Source organism: Cataglyphis hispanica, chromosome 7 (genome assembly GCF_021464435.1).
Source record: "Cataglyphis hispanica isolate Lineage 1 chromosome 7, ULB_Chis1_1.0, whole genome shotgun sequence".
NCBI lineage: Eukaryota > Metazoa > Arthropoda > Insecta > Hymenoptera > Formicidae > Cataglyphis > Cataglyphis hispanica.
Window position 1 is genome coordinate 736,461 of NC_065960.1, and position 26,979 is coordinate 763,439.

The 26,979-nt window shown below is 32.2% G+C and overlaps 1 protein-coding gene across 4 annotated transcripts in view; it reads right to left on the reverse strand.

Annotated features, from left to right (window-relative positions):
- The window catches only part of LOC126850758 (protein expanded), a 158,214-nt gene that overhangs the window by 16,005 nt on the left and 115,230 nt on the right, over positions 1–26,979 (reverse strand). For 2 of the 4 annotated variants that reach the window (XM_050594054.1, XM_050594053.1), the window contains 6 exons: positions 26,019–26,098; positions 15,833–16,073; positions 15,368–15,643; positions 14,970–15,135; positions 3,431–3,724; positions 667–930 (listed from right to left, as the gene is read on the reverse strand). In XM_050594054.1, the coding sequence (XP_050450011.1) occupies positions 667–930; positions 3,431–3,724; positions 14,970–15,135; positions 15,368–15,643; positions 15,833–16,073; positions 26,019–26,098 (1,321 nt within the window). The remainder of the gene's footprint in view (positions 1–666; positions 931–3,430; positions 3,725–14,969; positions 15,136–15,367; positions 15,644–15,832; positions 16,074–26,018; positions 26,099–26,979) is intronic. The other 2 variants (XM_050594057.1, XM_050594055.1) reach the window with 2 other exon arrangements.

Genomic DNA, 26,979 nt, shown 5'->3' on the forward strand with positions numbered 1-26,979 from the left:
ATCGTCGGACTCTATGTATTCTAGAACTCCGTGATTATGCACCCAAAAAGTGTTCCGTGGTCCGTCGTTCAATCTGCAATCTGAGAGCTGTTATCGCAGCAATTTTCGATCTGACTTCCGGCCATTTTCTCATCATTCAGTCTTGCATTTTGCGGACCGATTTGACGACATGCAAAGGATATTTGTCAAGACATCACGTGACCTAGCGCTAATCACCTTATCTGTATATGATTATCTGTATACGATGACTGTATCATATTTCACTTGATTATATTCAATATTATAGTCTTCGATTTTGGTTGGAGTACTGATATTAATTGATCATCCTAGCTTTCATTCTACTAATTTAATTTCGTATTCTAATTTACTTTGCCTAATCACCTTACTATTTTTCTTTAATAAATCAGTTGGTTATTTTTCTTACACTCTTGTGTCTATTAGTTCGCTATTGCATATCTCATGCGTTTCGTTTGTCCGTTTGTTCTGTTTGTCGATTATTAATTTCTGTTACATCTTTTAATGTGAATTGAAAAAAAAGGAATAGAAGTTTGATTCTAATGATTTCAGAACAAAATATTCCATATATACCTTGATTGTTTACAAAATTATTTGTTGAAGTGAACTAGATTAGTAATTTTCACTGCTCAGTCTTGCTTATTTATTTACCTGTCTTTTTACATCTGTCGTAAATAGTGCTTGGAAAACTGACTGTCTCTGAAGAGATTGCGGAATTTTGTGCCGTGTGCGAGTATCCTAATTCCAAACTAGAGGTCGCTGAAGTGCGACGCATTCGTCTTGGTCTACCCATAGGTGTATTAACGATGACGATTGTGCTACAGTTGCTGCTGCATTGTGAACCCTCGGCAGTCATCATAGTGTTCGCTGCAAAACGTGCCATCGATGTGGAATTGACATCAGAACCATCAAACTCTGAAAATTGTCCTACGATTATATTAAATCATGTACACACGAATGATTTACATATAATTACGGAAAAAAAACATGTCTACTAGATAGAAGTATTAATGTATTATAAATTCCATTTATTTTAGATTCGTCAAAGCTATTGCTACATTCTGGAATCTTTTTTTAATCACCATTTTTATTCGATAATTGTGAAAAGGTGAGGCAGCTCTGATGACCTTGACTTTGACATATATTGTCAAGGACATGACTCTAAATAACTTTTAACTTAATCGATGATTATTGTTCATTAAAGAGTTATAGACAAAAAAAGTTTGAGAAATTTGCCACTTTGTGTCAATATTAAAGGAAGTAATTGGTATGTAGTACAGGGTAGGTAGCTTTGATGACTTTGACTTAGATATAAGTTGTCAAGGTTATCATCCTGAGAAATATAAAAAATTTGAGTTGGTGCTCGTTGTTAATTAAAAAATTGTTTCACAAACAAAAGTTATGAAGCATTAATATAAGCATAAGTAGAAGCATAAATTTTAGATTTAAATCACAAATAAGTTTGGATTAAATTATATCGTCCGGAAGTGGAGATCCCCTAAAAGGGGGGAACCCATTATATCCACTATATATACTTTACCATATACTTTACAACGCGAAGCAAAGTCCATTCGACAATTATGTATGGATGAGAAAGTGTATATGTGACGCATGCGTTCCGCCCTCCCCTCCCCTACGGGAGGCGTCCTACTTCCGAAAGATATAACCTAACCTAAACCTATTTCTAATTTAAAATTAAAATTTGGATTAGATTATATCTCTCAGAAGTGGAGCTCTCCGTAAGAAAGGGGAAGGAGGCAAACCCACTGTGTTCACGCATGTACTTTGCAAGACGAAGCAAAGTTCATCTTACACTTAATTTTGACCCCCCTTTAGAATTGTAATGTATAAATATATTTAAGATGGGCGGTCGATCTTCAAACACAATAAAAAAATCTCCACCCCCAAGCACTGTGTCTACACACACATCAGCAAATTATTTCCTTCAGCATTGACACAAAGTGGCAAATTTTTCAAACTTTGTTTGTTTATAACTTTTTAATAAACAATGACCGCTACTTAAGTTATAAAAAAAAGTTACTCAGTCCTTGACAACATATATATGTCTATATTTTTTATCTTTTACTGGCTTTCTTACATATAATAATTATGTGACAACATATATAACGAAAGAGCAACGCAAAAGGAGAATTCTAATCTTTATAGAAAAATAGCTGGTCCAAAATAAAAGGAAGGAAAACAATATATGAAAATGCGTAAATTCTTTGTTTTGTTATTTTACTGCAATGTTTTGAAAATATATGTATTTTTTTAACGCAATAATAATATATCCAATAGCTGCACGATTATATGACATGAAACGTATATTCTTATATATGATTGCATAAAGCGAAAATCCCGTTAGCACATTTCCTGATAATACACATATATTTACTGATGTCAAAATAATTAGCATAATTTAATGAGAAGATCCTAGTGTTCACCTGGTCAATGTAGTAATGTGGATTATTGAATCCCGCTCGCATAAAACATTTTTATACAACATGTTCCAAATTTTTTTAGTCTAATATCATTAGTATAATCAAAAATAAGAAAAAAAAATATTATATAAACACACATCATTTGAAGTTTTATTAAGTTTTATTAAAGTTGCAACAAAAACGTGAAATCGAGAGACATGATAGTGTTTTGTGTCAAAACATGTAAAGCCACAGAAATCATGCGTGACAATAGCGAGACAGATCTGTATGAGTTGAAAGTATTTTATCATCAAGGATTTCAACAATGGCTGGGCCGAACGAGTTTTAAATAAGCTCACAGTAACTTGAGTTTCAATTATACCAGAAAAATCTCTTTATTTTGATTCTACAAGCAAAGAAAGAAATAAAAATCCTAGACAACACAAAAAATTAAAAGTTGCAAATAACTTTATAATAAAGTCTTAAACAACTTATTATTATTTAATATTTTTTCTTGTTACTGTTTATATTGATGGTCTTTAGCAAAACCTGGATCATCTTGCATATAGTCATGTACACAAGCGGTGAAAAAGTTTCAAAAATCAAATTCAAAGCAATCGTATTCTTTGAACAGACATTGATGACATAATAACCAAAAATGAGAAATTTTTCTAAGATAAAAAATATTTTTACTTAAAATAATTTTAAAACAGAGATTAACAAGACATTATAAAAAACCAGCATGAAGAGAAATATTATATCTATAGTATCGAAGTACAAAAGTACTTAACATCTTATTTTTATTTCTTAAATTAAAGAGATATACCATAATAAAACTTAAAATTAATGTTTTAAATTGAACTCTAGACATAATTGATAAAATTATATAGATTGATAAAGAGACGATTTTACTTATATTCATAATGTATGTTGTATAATTTAGCTTAGTTTTTCGTAATTAATAAAACGAGATTTCTATTATCGACTAAGCTTACCGTCGATAATAGAAACGGGAGAGTGATTTTCCATATCCGTATTCGTGCAGTTTAAAATTCTATTTTGAATAGCCAAATAAGGTGTCGTTTCGGTAAGATGTGACAAACACTCAGTTGATGCCGATGCAATATCAGGTTCATCTTCACTGTGTACCCGATCGCTGACTATACCGGATGTCGTGTTTGAGGATGTACTCGAGATGACGGAAATTCGTTGATCACACGCACCGCGCGTTGTTAAGCTCAGCTTGCATTGAGTAGGATACATGTAACAATCCCTCAAGACTTTCCGTTCTATAAATCGTATTCAATATCAAATATATTATTATAATTTATTCTTTTTAACTAATTGTTTAATCTTTTAATAACAAATTTAAAAAACGTAAAAAAAGAAAAGTGTCAAAATTAACATGAAAAATATATTTTGACATATATGCATGATGAGTACAAAAAGACATCTTGTGAAAATATTCTAATAATATTAAAAAACAAATTTGTAAAAAAAAAAAAAGAAATAAAGATTTTGATAATTAACGCAAAGAAAATTAATAAATTAGAAATAAATAAAAAAACTGAAGAACAGATAAAAAAAAATTGAAATAAATAAGTAATCCAAAATATAAGTATATTAAAGAAAAAAGCAACATTAGAAATGAAATAAATACAAAACAAGTCAGAAGAAATTGCTTTCTTAGATATTTTCATAAATATTGTTTTTTTTTTTACATAAAAACGTTTCAGACAAAAGTTAAATAATTTTAATAATTATTTACAATAAAGCTTTTTCCAAATTTTGATAAATATGATCGGGTCTCTCTAAAAATATCTTTATTGTGACTCCAACAATGATAATCAATCGGGGGAATCCTTCTCCAATTATCTCCAACCTCTCAAAAAAACAAGTTAAAGTTTCACAATTTTAATACTTTTTCTATTATAAAATAAGGAAAAATAAAGTTGGTTTACATTCTATTTGCGTAAATCTGACGTAAAAAAAAATGGTTGTTTACATTTAGAAAAATGTTAGTTTACATAGAGACGTAGCTCCTCCTATTTGTGATTTAAAACTAAGATTTGGTTTGGGTTATAAAAAGTTTACAACTTTCCATGCAAAGCGAGATTTAACGCAAACCTATGTGTCTGTTTCCAGATAATGGAGCCTCTTGCAAGGGAGAGGGGGAACATACTGCTTCCATGCATATACTTTTTAATGCAAAGTGAGGTTCCACATAGATTTACAACTTTCCACGCAAAGCGAAGTTTCACGTGGGTTTACAATTTTTTACGCAAAACAAAGTTGAATTCAAATCTTTGTATTGATAAATGCTGTCTTATATAATTTTTTGGTAAATAAGCATAAAATAGAAAGTTATATATAACTCATATTGGAACTTCATATTAAAAAGTATATGCGTGGAAGTATGTTCCGCTCCCTCTGTGCCGAGGCTCTACTAGCAAAATACTAGACACAGATTTGCGTTGAATCTCGCTTTGCGTGGAAACTTTAGTTCACGCGGAAAGTTGTAAATCTATATGAAACTTTGCTTCGCGTGAAAAGTTGTAAGCCCATGTGGAACCTCACTTCACAATAAAAAATAATAATCACTGCTTAGAGGTCTATACGTACGTTTTCACTTGGACTTATAATTTTCCACGCAAAGAGTTTCCCTCCATTTACTTCTGTTTAAGGGCCACCATAATTTTTAACGTAAAAAAGCCATGTTGCAAAATTATTATCAGAGTCATAACATATATCAAGGATAAGATCTTCGGAGCTGTCTCCTTTACAATACATAATTACCAAATTTTTCGGTTTTTGAGGGTTTTTCGATTTGGGGGGAGGAGAGGGAAGCGGATGATAGGGGAGAAACTCCCCCGACTGATTATCACTGTTGCAGTCACAATAAAGATGTTTTCAGAGAGACCTGATCATTTATCAAAATTTGGAAAAGGTCTTCTAATTAAATAATTACCAAGGTCTCAAGAAGGACTGAAAGAATATGTAATAAAAAATAAAGATTTCCATTAAAAAAAAATAAAATTGATCTTGAAATAATTTTTTTGAACTTTGATTCAAGGTCAAATAAAAATCATCATCAAATGACCCTTTTCAAACCAAACAACTTTTGTCTGAAGCAGTATGTGTTCTACAATTAAAAATAAAAGTTTTCTTTTTTTGGGGAGAAGAGGAGAAATTAAAAACATCTGTAATTAAGAACACCCTGTATATTACATTGCCATAAAAAAATAAAATTATTAAAATATTTTTACTATATCTCCTTAAAACAAATGCATGTTTTGTTTTATTTGTACATTACAAAAAATAAAAAAAAATTTATTTTATAATACTTTATATGACAAAAATTATGCCAAAGCTCGATGGATTGAACACAATGAACTGAACAGAAAAATCCTTTACCATTTTGCAATTTTTGCAATAATTATTGAAATATTAATTTTAAAAAAATTGACAAATAAGCATGCATATCGCGCGGTTATTGCGCGGCTAGACCATGGGACGTACACTCTAAGCGGCGAACTTCGTAGTGTCGCACGGCAACGAAAAGTTTGATCTCGCGCCGCTCAAGCGTATCCCTCTCGTCGCTATTTCGCAAAGTCATGTTTCATGATTTAGCCGCGCGATAGCCATGCGAAAGGCGTGCTCATTCGTCAATCCTTAATCAATAATTATTGCAAAAATTGCAAAAAGGATTTTTCTGTTCAGTTTACTGTGCTCTATTTGCTTACGAGCGTTGGCGTCTTTGCCGGACATCCTGTATATTACTTATACATTTTTCCAAAATGTGTGGGTACATGATTATAAAAATATGAACGTTCTCCCTTTTTTTATAATACATTTAAAAAACACACACTAACATATGACATATATCCAAAAAAAGTATAAAAATATATCAAAATAAAAAACAAAATAACCATTAAGAAAACCAAAAAAAAAACCATAAAACAAAAGAAAATAAAAAAAAAACAAGAAAGAATCAAACTATCGCTACATCCATGTCATTGGTTCTGGGTCACGTCAAATGCAGTTTCTATAATTATTAATTCATACAATACTATTTAATTCATGAAACGTGAGACAACTCATGTCATAAGTAAATAAAGATAAATTTGAAAAAATTAATATTGCAAGTTTCTGTTACGCAAAATCTATATTCGTAAAATACGTTTATCGTATTTTAAAACTTATTATTAAATAATTTAAATATTATTATTTCCCTTAGAAATTTTTTTTATATCGTAAATATTATATCGTAAATCGAATTTCTATAAACGTGGCTTGCTTTGTGTAATTGATTCTAATTATTATAATGAAGAAATAAACAAATATAGATAAGCGCAAAACTTGATCAACAATCCAAAGGTGAAAATAAAAATAAATTTTTTTCATTTTTAAATTTTCTACAGTTGTGTATAATTGTGCTAAATAAAATTGTGCTAATAACTTCATAAAAACAAAACCGATCGATTATTAGTTTTTGAGTTCTAATAAAAAAACACATAAGTCTTAGAAACGCCAAACTTTTTTCAATTTTCCCACCTTTCAAATCATATAATTCAATTACGATAAACAAATACGATAAATGTATTTTAAAACTTATTATTAAATAATTTAAATATTATTATTTCCCTTAGAAATTTTTTTTAGCTAAATGGAATAAGATATCAAGATCTTTTTAATGGCATAACACGATTTAAAAATTATACTAATTTACCAAAAAAAATGAGCTTAATTGCGGGCCAATAAAAATTCAATTTTTTTAATTTTTTCTTATATAATTTTAGTTATTAATTTCGCGTTTACGATACAAATCAGCAAACTATAGTATACTATAGAACAATTAATAAAACTTCAAAGTTCAGAAAATAGTGAAAATTTTTTATTTTCTGAAATATGCTTTATGTTATTGAATTGCGATTTACAGCACAAACATAATACAATGCAGCACAATTAATAAAATACAAAATTCGAAAACTGCAGGACTAACTTCATACAGCCGATATTTGCTGTCATGACGTACTAACAAATAATAGTCGATTTTTGCTCTACTTTCTCTGTTATATTATATTGGCAAGCCGTGCTGCTAAAAATTAAGTTTAAAAATTAACATACCGGAATTTGCTACAATGTCATGATTAAATTTACTGGCATACTACTAACATATTACTAGCATTTTGCTATTTGGATTGCTGTGTTACTGCATTTATGACAATAGACCACTGTTTACATATTGCGCCAACATGCGCAAAAAATTAAATTGTACAGTTTTACGGCAAAAATTTCTGTTTAAATTTTACAGAATTTTGTATAGCATATCATGATACTGCCCATTTTTGGTGCATTTCTGTCGCCACATTATTTAAAACGGCAAATTATGCTTGGTGCCAAAATTATATTAACATAATATGCATAATACACATGACTCAGATTTGATTATTTAAATACATATTTATGCTCTATTAAATTAAAGTGCCCATATGGAACCGCCAATTGACGAAAAAATTTCACGTTTACTTTATTCATAAATCTCATACGCTTACTCATGTATGTAACATTTATACGTGGTTAGTAAAATAGTAAAATTTATACACAAAGTTAAGATAGGAAGAATAAGCAAATATTCTAAGATATTACATCTAATAATTATTTAATATTTATTAAATTTTTATAAAAATTATTTAATATAATGTCACATCTATAGTTTGGTAAAAAGCTAGAAAAATTAAATTCAAAATCTTTTAATAGTTTTTGAAGAATGATAGACTACATAGATAGAAGTAGAATATTAAACAAGCAATCAAGTTTACTTAATGCTAATTTCAGCTATTAAGTATTTTGATTTGTGATCTTATCATGTATACAACAACGACAGTTGTCGTGCATTCAAAGAAAAAAAAGTTCATAAAAATCCGCTAAAATCTGTACTAATTAGTGGACAACATTTAAATGTCATCGCTACACACATCATCGTTGGTTTACAATATACATACAATAAAATTATGAGTGATTTACAATATAATTACAATATTTATATAATTACGCACATTGTTAATAAAATTTAACAATAATAAGTTGACATGCCATTCCATCTTGCTCCTTTCCTTATTACTCTCCATTCTTCCTTCGTTATCTTAATCTATGCCTTACCCTAATCCTGATGTCCATTTGTTTATCTATCATCTATTCCATCAACCTCCCTCTCTCTCTCTCTCTCTCTCTCTCTCTCTCTCTCTCCTCTCCTCTCCTCTCTCTCTCTCTCATCTCCTCCTCTCTCTCTCTCTCTCATCTCTATCTCTCTTACTCATACTTATATGTGATATGTATATGTCATATTATATCATATATGTATATACTATATGTATGTATTACTGCATGTGTATATATATTATATGTGTATGTATGTATGTGTATATATATATGTATGTATGTGTATATATATGTGTCTCATATGTGTATGTATATATGTACTATCATATAATGTATGTATGTATATATGTCATATATATATATATATATATATCATATGTATGTATGTCGTATGTAATATGCATATAATGTATATGTATGTATATATGTATATATATGTATATATGTGTATGTATGTATATGTAATAATGTATGTATGTATATATGTATGTGTATGTGTGTGTATGTATGTATGTATATACTATCATATATGTATATGTGTGTATATGTCCTGTATCTATCTTTCTATGCTATGTATGTTTCTTCTTCTTCACATATGTCTTCATTCCATTCATTCTCATCTTCTATTCCATTCCTCCTTGCTCTCCATTCATTGCCATGTTCTTTCCTTCCATTCATCCATTCCATTTCCTCCACTTCATTCACCATCCACTTTCTGTCTTCTCTCCTTCTATCTTTTCTTCTCATTTTTCATCTCATATCCTTCTCATCTTTCTCTTCCTCTCCTATTCTCTTCTTTCTGCTCTCTTACTCTTCCTACTCTAATTCTCTATTCCTCTTCTCTTCCTCCTTTTTTTTTTCATCTTTCTTTCATCTCTTCTCAAGACTTCCTTGTTATTTCTCTCCCTTCCCCTTTCTCTAATCTTCTTGTAAAGTTGCATGCTCTTTTCCCTGTTCTTTCTTTCAACTGCCCTTTCCCTACTTCTTCTTTTACCATATAGTCCGGTGATCCAGACCCATTGTCCACCTCATGAACTTTTCATTGCCTCTGTCTTTTTTTTTCCCCATATTCCAGTCCCATATCCCATCACTATCTATATTAGCATATCGTATAGCTATATTCTCCTTTCCCAATCTTTCCTCCATAGTCTCTTTTCTATTCTCCAATTTTCCCCTCATTGCTGCCAAGATGTATCCTAAACACTTAAACTTCTTCACTTCCTCTATTTTTTTCCTATTCATTGCCAATCTATCTTTTAATCCTTCCTCTTCCCTTTCTAAACTTTATTACTTTAGTCTTTCCAACTTTTAATTCTAACCCTTTCTTCATTAAATATCTATCCAACCACCTCATCATCGCTCTCACATCCTGTTCTTCTTCCGTTATTTGCATAAAGTAAATACCTTCGCTCTCTCCAGTTTCATATTTCCCCAACAACTTCTTACCATCTCTTTTTCCAAATGCGCCATCAAAATGTATTAAACAGTATTGGACTCAATGGACATCTGTCTCATCCCTTATATCATCCACAACTCTTTCCTTACTATTATTTTGCTCCTTGTCTCCTTCATTATCTCCTCCATTTTCACTACTTTAGTCTTTTTTTACTCTCCTTTCTCTCATCGCCCTCATCAAAATTTCCCACTAATCTGTCTCCCATAATCTGTCCACCAATCAAACGCCGCTCTCAAATACCGTTGTTATTTTTCCTCCATATGCTTTTCTAACTGTGTCTATTAACCAAATAATTCAGTGCATATACTTGATCAATTGTTCCCTTTTCTAAATCCCTTTTTTAAATCAACCTGGCACCCTGACAATAATACTCTTTCTTCCACCTCTTGTTTTAAATTTTTCTCTACTGCCGCCGTGTATATTTTATATATCGATAGCATCAGAGTCAGTCCTCTATAATCCTTTGCTGCCTCACCCCTTCTTTACTATAGATACTATTAATCTATTCTTTCATCTTTTTGGCCATATCTTTTCCTTCCAGATCTTCCTACACACTTCCCACGCCCATCTTTCCATTTCTTCCTTTTTGTATTTTCACCTCATTCGATATCTCGTCCTTTTCTATCGCCTATCGTCCTTCAAACCATTTCCTTTCTCTCTAGTTTTGTTTCTCCCTGTTTGTTCCCTCTTTCCTTCCCGCCTCTTCCTACTTTCACTCCTACTTCCCCAATAAAATATTTCTTCTATTCCTCCATTTTGATTTTCCCATTAACTCTCTTCTACCAGAGGCACGTCCCTCCCAAGAATCAGGGCTATATTAGGGTCCCGAGGAAAAGAAATCGAAAAATAAGACATTTTTTTGGAGTTTTTATATGAAGTCAACGCAGAAATCGACAGTCAAAAGCCTGCAGCATCCCGACAGTCTTTCCAAGCTTGATTTCCTTTCTCCAAAAGGAACCCTAGGAAGGACTCCCAGAGGTTAAAAGAATAGCGCGCCCGCGTGAGATCTAAATCAGTGCGCTATTAAGAAGCGCCTCGAATCGCATCACGCAGAGATGAGTACTAATTGACCGTACGCCATGTGCGGCGTGCGCGATCGATTGCGAGACCGTTGTTGCGTTCCATCCGTTTTCGAGTCCACGTATCATACCGGATAGCCGGGAAATTTACAAGGATCAAGACCTGCCGTTTTGAGAATAGTCGCTTATTAAAGACTATATGGATTGTCTACCGTGAGATTGTTATTTTTCTTGTGTATTTATAAGCCACAAATTTCCGGGATCTCGCGCCGTTACAAGGTCAATCGACTCGACATTAGTGTGCAAATATTGCATCTTGATGCGTCTTTTTTGAGACTATATTTTGTGAACTTCGGCTAAATTTTTAGAGTTTTTAGCGGATTCAATTTTAATGTAAGTCCAAACGGTCGAAATCGAGTGAGTTAATCAAGTGTAGCTGAGAAATACGAGTTGCGAACGTGTCTTCAGGAAGATCAGTCATAATTAACCATATTATACCATCTGTATTTGTCGCGCGAATGAATGAATAAGCTTGCGTTAGTAAATTCGTAATTTGTTAAATATTATATTCTATGATGTTTTACCTATTTCTAAGGTGCGTCTCGTTTGTGTGAGCCCGGCGAAAATTGCGATAAATGTCGCATTTTCGCGAATTAGTCATTATCATTTTTTGCGCTTATGTTTTGGTTTTCATAAAACGGAATTGACGCGTATGCGTCTCAACTCCTTTTCGCGTATTGTAACTGACGGCGGCGGTATCTATTCCTAGGCTCGCGTCTGAGCCTCCAACGCTATAGAGTCCTATTTTTGCTTTATTTTCTTACGCGGCGTATACACTATCAAAGATCCGGCTCTTTCGGATCGCAGTTATTTGCTACTTTAAGGATACGATAGCGGACATAAAACATCGCAAAACATAAAAAGCATTATTCCTAATCCACGTAACCATGTATTGACTTTGATAACATTCTGGCTTTCGAACTCCAGCAATACTAAAGAAAGCTTTTCGTTTATGTAGATCTACTCAGTGCAGAGGACGATAGAAAAACTTTATTTGCACACAGTATCTTTCTTTTCTAAGACATTGTTTGAAAAAAGGGAAAGAGGGAAAGCAAACAAAAAACAAAGTTTAAATTAAGAAATTTAGAAAATTGTAAAAACAAAATAGAAATAGCAAAAAATATTTGGGAAGACATTGCGATATAAGAAAAAACTAGAAATAAGAGGAAATAAAAAGAAACAAGATAAATAAATGAGAAGCTAAAACGAAATAAGGAGAGAGGGAAATGAGCACAGGAACAAGGCAGAATGAAAGTGAAAAAATTAAAAAGCAATAGCATGGACAAAAATTAAATTAAAAATTGCTTTAAAGATGATAGATTAAATTAGGTTAAGTTAGATTATGTAATTAGATTAAATTAAGGATAATTTTTAAAATAACGAACAAATGGCTCTCAAGCAAGCTAACAAGTGAGCAAGCTTAATGAACGGTGAGTATAGAAGCAAGCAATAAGCAATTTTAATTTCTTATAATACGTTTAGCTATTAATAACGATTAAAGATGCGCTCTGCTATTATTTATGCTTCAAAGTGCAAGATTCTCTGCCTCAATTAGTCTATCAAATGCTTTATCAAAGCTGAGAATGAGATAAAGAGCATATTAAAATTAAGTTATATATGTATATATATATATATATATATATATATATATATATATATATATATACAGAGTGTCCGGAATCGGTTGCACCATCCGTCGTGTGCAGGTAGAGCAGGTAAAACAGGTAGAGAACTAAGAAAACTAAGAAAAAATCATTTACTATTTTGCAATTTTCGCAATAATTATCGAGAAATTAATTTAAAAAAAAATTGGCGCGACTATTAAGGCGCATGACAAGAAAAGACGACCTAAAAGTTGTCAATCCAAAAATTTGCGGTCGCTTGACGCGCGACGAAGTTTTGGGAGGAACTCTCTAAATAACAATGGTTATGTACGAGCGGTACATAGCAATGGATTTTCGCGTCTTCTTAGCAGCCGCACATCAATGGATTGTCCCTTTTCATTACGCGCTAATATTCGCAAATATTGGCCGATCTTTTTTAATTAATTTTTCGATAATTATTGCAAAAATTGCAAAGTCGTAAAGAACTTTTCTTCTCAGTTTTATCTGCTCTACCTGCACTGCGACCGACTCTAGACACTCTGTATAAACAAATAAATGTGTGGAAAATTAAAATATAAGTGAAATTGTATATATACGTGTATGCGTGTCTACATGTATGTGTTGCGTTTTGCATGCATGAAAGTGTCTGTGTAATTTGGAATTTGAAAAGTGAAACACTGGAAAGTGAAATACTGGTACTTCTCAAGAATAGACTATACTGCGTTTACGGAAAAAGCGATCATGCTTTTCATTTGATATGGTCAAAATCCTCCCGATCGAACGTCCATTTTGCCCTCTCTACGCTACCAAACAGGTCTTGCAGACCAGATTCGGTTACAGCCAACAGATGGGACAACACCCGCGCGCATTATTTCGAACATTCGAAAATTAATTGTCACGTGCAGCGGTACTATATTTTGCAAAAATTTTGCGAAATAATTTATTGTACAATAGAAGAAGATTCGGACATGGAAATAGGATTATTATCTCCTACGAAAAAAAACTAAAAAGTCCAAATAATTAAAAACAAAAATAATTATTTTGTGTTATCTCTGAAACAATATAGCAGTTATCAAAGAAACTTAACCAAGCTTTCAGCTTATGACATTATTTCCGAACTTTATAGACGGATCACGTACACGATACACAATCGATACGCATATGGCATACGACACTGAAGTAGCGCGTTCAAGTCCCTCATCTTGAATCTCCACTCTCCAAAGCTGCGCGGAGCGTGTTCGTTTCCTCCGTAAACGCAATATAATATATTCTAATGAAATTATTCACCTATTAAGTTTAGAACCGTAAAAGATCTTGTTTCACACGATGTAACACGCGAAATTTGTACAATTGTTCTTTCTATGCCGCTGGGAGAAGGTGTTGCGCCCGCAGCTTTGTGTATTGCTGCAATTACTCCTATTCATATTACCCAGAAGTGGTTTAGCGCCATTCGTGAAATATACTCTTTAGAGGTATATGTTTAAATTTTAATGTAATCTATATATAATAAAATGCATACGAACATAAATAGTAATAATGCATACAAATATAAATAATTTCGAAAGACTTAACTAAATATTGTAGAAAGATAGTTCGAAGTTAATATAAAAATAACCTAATAAAAATTTTTTGAAAGGTACAAAGAATAAAAAAGTGAAAAAAAGTGAATATTATCTCTTAAAAATCCATGAAAGATGATAGTAATGATAATATCTAATTTTTATTTGTTTTTATCTACTTAAATCTTATAAATGCAGATTTCATTTGTAACATAATTAATGATGTAACTATATATGCATGTTATAAAGAAACATGAAAAATTGTCATTGAATACATAAATAATATAAAAATGTCAAAAGGCATTTTGAAAATATCAATAAAACATCTTTAAGTCGTTTTTTAGGTGTCTTTTAGAGATATGTGCTGTTTGAATATTTTTGAATATTTATTGAATAATTTGTTTTTTTATAAGGTTGATTAATTAATTTTTTATCATGCAGTCAAAAATCTAATCAAATATTCATGGTACGTTTGTAAAGATCTATTTTGTTTTCACATATTATTAAGATACGTATAAGAAAGGTAAAAATAATTTTTAATATTTTGTTATTTTACAATATCTTAGATAATCTGGAAAACAAAACAATAATCTATAATATAATCAATTATTTATTTATTTTAATTAAATATTTAACATTAAAGATAAAAATAAGAATACAAAGCAAGAACTCACCTTCTTCTTCCCGTCTTTTAGCTTCATTTACTCTAGATGCTATAGCCATTGAAAATTGATGGGTGTCGCGACAAAGTCCCAAAAGAAGTTTGCTCTTGTCATCGCATCCACTGTAGAGAGTAAGTTTATCTGGCTGATCAACCGCCCGGATTTCAAACTTCTTGCGCTGCGTAAAAAATAAAAGAAATTTTTAAGAAATGCGCGCAAATAATACAAGAGAAAATTATTAAATGCAAATAATAAATATATTTTTGGTAAAGTATTTTACTAATTTATATTATTAAATACGAATGGTGCAAGGAAATTTATTGTGACATATAATTTTTATCATTTTTTAGCTCATAATATTGCAGTAAATGAGCAGAGACAATGATATATTTAAAGAAATATTAACTTACATCAAAGCAGAGTTTGCCAATATTGTTCCAAGCAAAAATGCGTGGTATTTCCTCTTCAGTATAGATACGCACTCCACGAGCACAAATCGCCAGAAGTATACGTCCAGGTCCCGCCTCATTCTTGCTTCGACGCAACCGATATAGGTGAGCGTTGAGCGGCGCCTCCAAAAGTACTGCTTCCCGAATGTATTGTAATTCTGCCTCTTCTCTGGAAAGTCCGCTGTTTTCCTTATGTTGGGCTGCGAGCGCAGCGAGCACATTCGATTCGAGACACATCTAAGAGCGTTTAATCCATGGAAAATCATAATTATAAATCCAGAAATTTTAAATTAAATTTATAATTATTTTTATTTTATAAAAACTTCAGATTTAATAATCAATTATTTTTAGATATTTTATTAAATATTTTTTGTTTCATATTAATTACAATTCTTTTTTTATAACAAACAAAACATTAAAATTTACGTGAGGAGGAAGATAATCTGTGGATTTGCAGTAGCCGACAGATCCTGCGTGTGGTCTATGTCGTTCCTCTGAATAATCGCCAAGATCTGCTTGGAGAGCAAGTCCTGCAAGTGCAAGCAGTGGCGTAACAATGGATGGATCGTGAAGAGGATGATGAGGGTGGAGGCTCTCCACTCCACCACCATGTCTGACGACGTTATCACGTAATTGCAGATAATAATGATGTCTCGTCGTCTCATCGCTGAAATCATTAAAAACTTAATAAATAAAGACAAACAATAAATCATTGATTATATACATTGATATATATATATATATATATATATATATATATATATATATATACACACATTACAGAGTTCCAAAGCACCCTAGACAAAACGCTCGTAAACGGGAGCATAGTAAAGGGAAATCCTTTATCATTTTTTTTCTATAACGATCAGCACCAACTTTTAGCCAGACGAGCGTCACTGTGCTGCGCGCCTCATAGTGGTGCGTCGTAGTAATAGCGAAGTGCTCACGCACACTATTAGTCGCGCGGCTCATCGCTGATTAGCCAGATTTTACTCAATAATAACTTCTTTATTAATAGTTACTCAATAATAACTTTTTTATTAAGCATTATAAAAAAAGTGACAAAGGACTTTTCTGTTCAATTTATTGTGGTCTACTCACTCATGAGCATTGTCTACGGTGCTTTGGAACACTATATGTGTTTAAAGAATTATATGCAGTTATATAATAAATTATTTCGTGAAATTAACTGTTTAAGAAGATCAAAAACAAGTACAATATTTTATTTTAAGCGCAGAACTAATTATTATAGATAATTATACGATAACGTTTCTATTATTATAATGGAAATCTGTATACAAGAATCGGTTGTGAGACCTCTCTTTAAGATAGTTATTTTCGCAAATCGCAATTAACAAAAAAGATTTGAAAATCAAGAGACTTGGCCTCGCGCCAAGTATAGCGAGGCACATCGTGTGTCTATATGCGAGTCGATCAATTGCAAGTATTTCATAATTACGGTTCTCAGTAACGGCTGGGCCGACCAAGTTTTTAATAGGCTTAAGGCCCAAGCTATAATAGCTTGGGTCTTAATTATATCAGGAAAATGTCTTTATTTTTACTCTACATGATCTACGATCAGAGATATTAAAATGCAAAGTACAAAATGTGAAAATTTTGTTTAAGAAACATCGACGTCATCATCAATGATATATACAGGGTGTCCTGCAAAGATTATGCCAACGCTTGTGAGCGGATAGAGGACAGTAAACTGAACAGAAAAGTCCTTTACCATTTTACAATTTTTGCAATAATTATTGAAATATTAATTAAAACGTATTGACGAATAAGCACTCGTTTCGCACGGCTATTGCGCGGCTAGACCATCGGACGTAGGCTCTAGGCGTGCCAGCAGCGAGCTTCATAATGTCGCAACGAAAAGGCAACGAAAAAGTTTGGTCTCGCGTATCCCTCTCGTCGCGAGGCCAAACTTTTTGTTGCTGTGCGACACTATGAAGCTCGGCGCTGTCACGCCTAAAGCGTACGTACTATGGTCTAGCCGCGCGATAACCGCGCGAAACGCATGCTTATTCGTCAATACTTTTTAATTAATATTTCAATAATTATTGCAAAAATTGTAAAATGGTAAAGGACTTTTCTGTTCAGTTTACTGTCCTCTACCCGCTCACGAGCGTTGGCACAATCTTTGCAGGACACCCTGTATATATGTAACGATACCGTTACTAGCCTCACAATTGAGGCACGGCGCCTATGGCCTCCTCTAAACGCTCACATCTATGAGGCGAACCCCGTCGGGGAGACAGCCCTACCACGTGCCGAATCGTGTGAGTGGGAGAGCCACACCGGGTATATAAGGCGGTCCGGTGAGCGTCTCGGGACTAGTTCCTGATCCTGAATCCTGATCGAACCAAGATCTGAAAGCAAACTCCGCAGAAACCAGGCAACGGATTACTCGTTGTTAGGCCGGGTTTCCCGGTTGCTGGAACGGCGGACCCTACACCCACGCTAAACCAGGCCACGGGCTTCTCGTGGTTAAATAGGGCTTCCCGGTTGCTGGGGCGGCGTTAGGTTAAGAGAACACCGTGATCACGATCGACCGATTATACCGGGTGATCTTATCACCTCAGACCGACCGAGTTATTGTACCGGGTTATTCCCTTAAACCGACCGATCTATTATTTGTACCGGATGGTTAAACCACATCAGACCGATCGATTTGTTGTACCGAATTATTCCGTTGAAACCGACCGACCGATTAGTTGCACCAGGTGGTTATATCCCACCGGACCGATCGATTCAATTTACCGGATATTCTGTAAGACCGACCGATTAAATACATACCCCGGGTGACTAGATCACTCCCGACCGACCGATTCGTTATACCGAGTTAATCCGTCACACCAATATACCGGCTTTCCAGATCGACCGCTTGTATATATCGGATCCTGCTTTCATAAATTGCTTACACCGATTTCTTGTATATATCGCGTTAGCCTAGTATTATAACCTGCGTCTGCGACACTTTTGACATGCTGCATGTCTGAGCGAACTAACTTGTATCACATTGCTAAAGCTGTTCGCACTTATTGCTTGTTTTTGCTTTAACTGTATTATTTCCTTTATTAGCTTTAAATAAACTGTTGTGTTAAAATTATCGGAAGAGTGAATTTGAGTTTCCCCCTTCTCCCGAATCTTGGAAACCGGCGAGCCTGATCCGTGGCGTACGGGAAAGGTGAACCGTTACATATAATATAAGATAAGATAAAACTTCAAGTCTTTTTATTGCTTTCGACGAAAGATTGCGCTAGTATTGTTCTGAGCTATATAAGCAACACTCTGCAGTTAGCGATTGATTGATTGAAAAATTACTATGGTAACCACATCTAAACTAAAGGCCTACATTTGTGCAAGTCTGAATTGAATCTGGCCATTGTGCGTGTTCCTTTTTATTGGTCAAAACAAAATTTAGAAAAACGTTGGCAGAACCAATAGAAATTGTTAGGGAAAACATGATAATTTAAAAAGAAATGAAATAAGAAAAGTATAAACAATTTATATTTATTTAAATAAGAAAATTATCAACAGCTTGTACTCTTTTATAAATTTATATATTTATTTAAATAAGAAAATTACGAACAGCTTATACTTTTTTATTCTTAAATTAAAGAATAAAATAAATTAACTTAAATAACAATAATATAACTATATTTAATATAATTTTTTAAGATATAATAATATACGATATTATAAAAAATATAAACTATATAATAAAAATATAAAAATTATATTATATTATATAATAATAAAATTGAAATTTTTTAATTTTTTAATATTACTTAATTATAGAATGCATGGCCATTGTTTTGTTATTGTATATTGGTTTAGTTATTCGGCTTTTGATACAGGCAATTTTTATTCTATATAAAATAAATCGTCTCATAATTTCCAAATCTGATTGATAATTGTAAATAAGACTTGCATAAGATATTTTCTTTTTTTTACGATTGCAACCAGTTTCAATAAGATTGGTGCTGTCAATCCTGAGGTATGATAATCGTTAGGATTAGAATTGTGAAAAAAATTTCTTTTTCATCTTTCAGACTCACGTACCTATGCTCGCACGCACACATACAAATCGATTTTTTCCCTCAAGGCGCGTTTGAAGCGCTCATGTACGATTATTCGCTTGAGTGTGCAAATACGTCTTAAGAGACTATGTGTATGTGCGTGCATATGTATGATTCTTATGTGTACACTCTTTTATAAATTATAATAAATGAAAAAGAAGGAACGAGAGAGAAAAGAGAAAAGAGACGGAAGAAAAAGTGGAAGAAGAGAGAAGAGAGAGTGAGAGAAAGAGAGGGTGGAGAGAGGGAGAGAGAGAGAGAGAGATATATACATGTAAGCTACGACGACAGCATTGACACATCGCTAAGTATATTATATAAACAAAGTTATGCGTCGGTACTTTTTTTGGTGCGCGGCTATTATTTAAATAGTGCTATTGTTTTGTGTGTAGAATGTCTCACTTTGTTATTATTCATACAGTGAGAGCGAGTAGGCAATAAGGCAGTAATTCCGTGTGTCGTCATAGTATGTATCTTATAGCCGGTCCCACACACATCGCGAATATTCACGATTGCGATTATGCGCGATTTTGGCCGATGCCAAATGTAGATCTTCCAGACTACACGTACTCCGTTACTCGTATACATACTACATGTACAATTTTCCTTTAATTTGCGACAGTTAACCAGCGGAAAAACAGCGAGCATGAAATAATCCAAATGCTCAGTCCCACATTACTCGCGAATGCCTTCACTCGCAAATACGATGTGTGTGGGACCGGCTTATTACACGCGATCGCAAAAGTTTTTAAGGGATGTCTATAATTTAATCTCTACAATTAATACTTAACGATTCATAAGAAAATGCTATTTATCAAAGCAAATATTAATTTCGTGTGATTTATTAATATACTATTATACTAACTAGTAGAAAATCTTACAAAAGTAAAAAAAATACTCCAAGTATATAAAAAAATCCTAACTTATATGCAAAAAATTACTAACAAAAATTTTAATATTTATCTCTAAAAAATAATTTTTAAATTTTGCAGACAAAATATAAATTTTTATAAAAAACAGTTATTTGCAGAAAAAATATTAATCTTTATAAAAAACAGTTATAACAAAAAGCAGTGAAATCTCTCCAAAAAAAATATTATAAAGGTAAAAAAAATACGCCAAGTATGATGTGAAATAAGAACTTGCAAAATTATTATTATCAATATATCAATATAATATGCATTATTATATCATTATTAATATAACATATAATGCGACCTGGGCACGCCAAGTATTTGTATGTCACTTTAATCTTCATTCTTTTCGTTTCTATTTAATATATTATACAAAATATTTATTTGGGTGAGGGAGAATATAATAATGTAATTTCTTGATAAAAATAAAATGCATTTTAATTTTCTCCAGAGAATCTATAATATGTCTATAATTGCAAGATTGATTTTATGACAAATATTATTTCAAATTACAACTCTTTACAAAGTAAACTTTCTACTGAACTAGTTTCTATGTACTTGGCTAGTTAACTATTGATTTCATATTTAGTTTTGATTTTTATTTTTTAAGTGGAAATTATTTTCCAAGAAAAAATTCTTTTAAAAGTTATTTTCTAGAGAAAAATTTAAAAGTTTTGTCATTTTTTGTGTACTAGTTAGAATTTTTTCTATGTACTTGGCGTATTTTTTTTACCTTTATAAGGTTTTTTAAAGATATTATTATTAAGAATATTATTCTTAGAATATTATATTGAATATAGTTATATTATTATAATATTTAAGTTAATTTTTTTATTTTTTTATTTAAAAATTTATTAAAAAATACGAACTGTCCGTAATTTATATAATTAATAATAAAACTACATGAATAACAACGATTATTCATCAAAAAATTTAGAACTGTAGATTGTAAATAATAATGTATATTTCTGATATACTATTTTTGTAATTATCCGTTATTCTTAGATTAAGAGTAGATAAGAAATTTGAAAAATCTGGATATCTATAAGTAAAAAAAATATTGTATTTTGATGAAAAAAAAAGAGTGAGATCCCTAAAAATTATTTTTTAAAAAAAAGATAAAAAAAGCAAGTACATGCGCTATGTGAAAAAATATTATATTTAAATAAAAACATTTTAAATAAAAATAATTTGTATAAAATAATTATTTAAATTTCCTGCAAAAATATTGATATTAAAAAATTGCACCAAAAGAATAAAAATGTATGCTATAAAATTTATTTCTTATATTATTATTTAAATAAAAACAATTTAATCAAATACTTTTGTACAAAATAGTTATTTAAATTTCCTACAGAAATAATGATATTGAAAAATTGTGCTAATCGAATGAAAATTTATGTTGTAAAATATTTTTATTTTATTATCTCCAATATTAAAAAAAATTATATTTAATAAACTGCATTGTAATTAAAGTAACAGCTAAAATAAAGTTATTTTATAATTAAATGCATAATATACACATATCTAAGACTTTGGGATATAATTTATTGAAGGAAAATTTCTCGCAAACTCTAAATCGCGTAAAACAAATTTACATCAAAGCAAGGTATAAAAACTTGGCGTGTCCAACTTGAATAAAAACGTGTACATTTTATAAATATATATATTATTTTGATTATTTACTTACATATAAATAAAATGTTGAATTGTTTAAAATTATCATACATATACGTAAATGGCTATTTTAAATTGCTATCATTAGATGTCGCTTCTCTTTTTACAAATATTTCACTAGACTTAATTTTAGATAGTATTTTAGAGAGAAATGACAGATTCTTTTGTACTATATTCTACATATTTTATTTTTAACAAAAAAATATACCAACAAACATTCGTAGTTTTCATGAGCTCTCCTCTGTCTCCCATTATTGCGGATATCACTTTGCAGACTTAGAAAACAGAGCTATTAGACACATTTGTTTCAATTTGCTTTTTTATTCTAAGTATAAAGATGAGAGCTTTGGCAAATTTCTTCATCCATGTTTATAGAAGTCTTAATTATCTTCAACTCGTTTTATCCGAAACTTTGGTTTAATATAAAGAAAGGAATAGACAATAAATTTAATTTTCTCGATACTATCAATAATTGTAATAATTTAATAGAAATCGACTGGTATCATAAATCTACATTTTCTGGCAGATATCTAAATTTTAAATCTAATCATCCACACTATGCCAAGAAAAGAACTCGTGAATCGAGCCTTTTTATCGTCACACCCAAAATTCCACTAGAAAAATTTAGAATTGATAAATTCACATCCTCTTAGACAACGGCTATTCCTTGGCTTACATTTGAATTCGTAATTTGTGAACATTCAAAATGTTTATTTATGAAATATCAAATAAAAACTGTGACCAAAGAGAATCAGCAATCAAAGAAACGCATTCATTCTTTATGAGTGGAGAAGAAAGTACCTTCCAAACCTTCTCCAAGCGATTTAAACAGATCCTTTATGTATTGAGTGAGTTTCGATTGCGCACATTACCGATCGGACACAGGCCCGATCGGACACAGGCCCGATCGGACACAGGCCCGATCGGACACAGGCCCGATCGGACACAGGCCCGATCGGACACAGGCCCGATCGGACACAGGCCCGATCGGACACAGGCCCGATCGGACACCGGCCCGATCGGACACCGGCCCGATCGGACACCGGCCCGATCGGACACCGGCTCTATCGGACACTGGCCCGATCGGACGCTATACCAAAGTACATGCATAGACAGGAAGCACGAGCGCGCGCACACACACACACACACGGGGTACAAGGGGAGTCTTCGGCCCCCCTCTCGCACCTACCCCGCCGATAGGCAGGGTGGACTTCACTTTACAACTTACAAAGTACATGCTACAGTGTCCGATCGGACCCGTGTCCAATTGCAACCATATGTGTTCGATCGAGCCGGTGTCCAATCGGGCCTGTGTCCGATCGAGCCTGTGTCTGATCGGGCCCATGTCTAATTGCAACCATATGTGTCCAATCGAGCCGGTGTCTATCGGTCTATCGGTGTCGATCGATCGGATCTATGTCGGAAATTTTGTCGTGTTTGATCCGTAATGTGCGCAAATAGGACGATCCCTATATATTGACGATATTCACACAAGATTATCTTAGCCGGCTTTGATAAACGTCGCGGTTTTGTCAAGGCTCATAAAAACTCAATTGCGAAAAATGTATGCAATAACTTAATATACAGGGTGTCATGAAAATTTTGACACACCCGAAGTGTAAAGATAGATTAGGCCAAACTCGAAAAGTCGTATACCATTTTGCAAAATTCGCAATAGCTTTTGCGTTATTAATTAAAATATGTGAGCTAATGAGCGCGTTGGAAAGCGGTAGGCCGGTATCGGCAGGCATGTACGACGGATTACTTGTGTACGTTTCTTAGCAACGAAGGTATCATCTAAGCAAGAGATGACAGCGTGACTCCACCTCTCGCTTAAATGATGCTTTTGTTACTAAGAGATGTACACAAGTAATCCATCGTACATATCTGCCGATACCAATCTACCGCTTTCCAACGCGTTCATTAGCTCACACATTTTAATACTTGTAGATAATTGTAGATATTTTATAGATAATTAAACTTGTATAATTGTAGAATACTTATAGATCAGTGCTCGGAAATAGTTGCCCTTTTTGGGCCGATATTTGAAACGACGCCTACGATACCCCCATTACCGCTCTAGGCTCGACGGCCGAGCCGCCGATCGCGTGTAATGCTATGCCTCAGGAGCGTCCCGATCTAAAAAATATCTGGAATCATACTTCCGTCAAATCTTCGTTAAAATTTGCTTTGCCAGATAATTTATCTAGTATTATAACATATATAATATATGAATAATATGCAAATTATCTAGCAAAGCAAATTTTAACGACGATTTGATGGAAGGTACGATCCCAGCATATTTTTTAGATTGGGTCGCTCCTGAAGCATAGCGTTACACGCGCAATCGGCGGCTTGGCCCTCGAGACTAGAATGGTAGTGGGGGATATCGTAGGCGTCGCATCAAATATCGGCCTGAAAAGGGCAATTATCTCCGAGCACTGTTGTAGATAATTAAACTTGTAGATAATTAAAGAAACGTATTTTCGAATATCGGAACCACATCTGTAGAAATTGTAGTTCTCGGAAATACAAATCATTCTTGAAACCAATCATGACTTTGACTCGGATAGATTCAGATCGGATCGATTTTGAGACAATAAAGTTTTGCTCGATAAGAAGTTTATCGCCGAAATGTTCATTAAAGAAGTATACATTTGAACCCTCGAAAAATGAACACATTTTCTAAATTTCTTTGCAGCATGACATGATAAAAATATTTTATTTTTTAATAGTATTAATACAATATTATTAAATATCCAAATAAAAATTTTCGGCTTAACAAAATTCTTTTTGAAAATTATGCGGATATTTGCAAATTTATATTTTCATGTACGGTGAGAACTCAGACTACGTTTGATGGATTGACTTCAAATTTTGTATGCGAGTTTCTAATAAGACTCCGCATTTGTTAACAAATGCCTTTTTTTAATCCAATTCCCCATTTTTTTGTTATAAACAAACAACAAAATAGATTTTTTGTTTAAATAGAACTTTTTCAACATGCCGTAATATTTTATTTTTTTTAATTTTGAGAATGCTTGGATTAACATAGCTAATAATATGTTTAATAAAAAAGTTATGTTTTTGATTTCGTATATGATAAACGAACGTTTTTATACACACATTATGCAGCCACTTAAATTTTGAGAGGCTCTACAAATATTCGCGTAACTTCAAAAAAAATTTTTTTAAGCTAAAAATTTGTATTTAAGTACTTAATAATATTATATTAACATTATAAAAAAGAAAAGTTCTTATCAAATCATTGCGCTATTAAAAAATCTAGAAAATGTATTCAAATTTCAAAGGTTTAAACGGATATGTTCCTTTAAGAAACAAAAAAATGGCCTAAATTTGCAAAATAATATGGAAGTCTTACATCATTTACAATAATAATGTAGAATTTGTCAAAAATTAAAAAAAAAATAAGTCATTTTCTTCCCATTGTTTTTGTTTACACACTTTACGTATCAACCTGTCATCATTACATTATTACATATGTAAATATCGTTATCATATCAATAGGACGGATACATACTTGACAATTAACATTGTCTAATATGCACAGATTCTATTGAGTTTTGGTGAGTCGTTTTATTTGATTATTGATTTCAATTTGATTTTTGATTGTAACATTGCACAGATAGGAATTTAATTTTTACATATTTTTACCAATACTAAAGATTCAAAACATATTTAAAGCATGTTTATGAAATTAAGCAACAAAACAGTTTGCGCGCTAATAACCACGCTTCGACTCTTATTTGCTAGTTTTCTCAATTAGTAAATTTACAATCAAATCAGCATTCTTTTTTTTTCTTGCATCCACATCTATTCATTGAGATGTGAAGAACCGATTCCTTTATATTTCAAATATTTATAAAAAAAATATGTATAACTTATTTTTTGAATAAAATGTTTATATCTTACCTTAAGAGTAATGGCGTATCAATATAAAAACGAACTCGGAAATATAACACAAAAGCTGGTCTTCCACTGCTGTCTAAACCCTGGAAATAATATGTATATATTTAGCATAAGAATTAATTAATTAATAGTAAGTTAAGACTTTTAACAATTAACAGTAAATCAAGTAATGATAAAAGTTGCATGCTGTTCTGATGAGAAGCCTTTACTTGCGCACGGTACAATGATGCAATGCACATTATACTATTAGATATATAAAGCTGCACACTGTTTGATTGAATACGTTACATTTGCACCCTATCTATTTGGACTTGTTACATTTGTACATCGTTCATTTGGACATATATTTTTTGCACACCGTTCGATTGGATTGTTGTTTTTGAACACAACACATAATTTTGCATAATTTGAAACACGCAGTTCGTTTAAGCACAGTTCATTTGCGCACAATTTGTTTGCGCACAATTCGTTTGCGTACAATTTATGGTAAATATGCATAAAAGGCTACACTTCATCGATGACTTTGACCTTGACATATGTTGTCAAAGACATGACCCTGAATAACTTTTCCTTATAACTTAATCGGGGGTCTCTTATAGTTTTTAAGATATTTAACATTAAAGTTTCATTTAATTTTTTCATTCATTAAATGCATAGTTTTAATGTATTTTCTGTTATAAAATAAAGAAAAATAAAGTTTGTTTACGTTGTATTTGTGTAGATCAGACGTAGAAAAAGTGTTTGTTTACATTTCCGGGGACGAAGCTCCTTGGATTTTTCATTTTCTACTTTCTAACAAAGTTTGAAATATACCAAAGTACATACATGGATTGGAAGTACGCACGTACACACACACACACGGGAGGTAGGGGGTGCAAGGAGGACCTTTGGCCCCCCCCTCTCGCATCTATTCCGGCGGTAGGCAGGGCGGATCTCGCTTTACAATTTACAAAGTACATGCTAC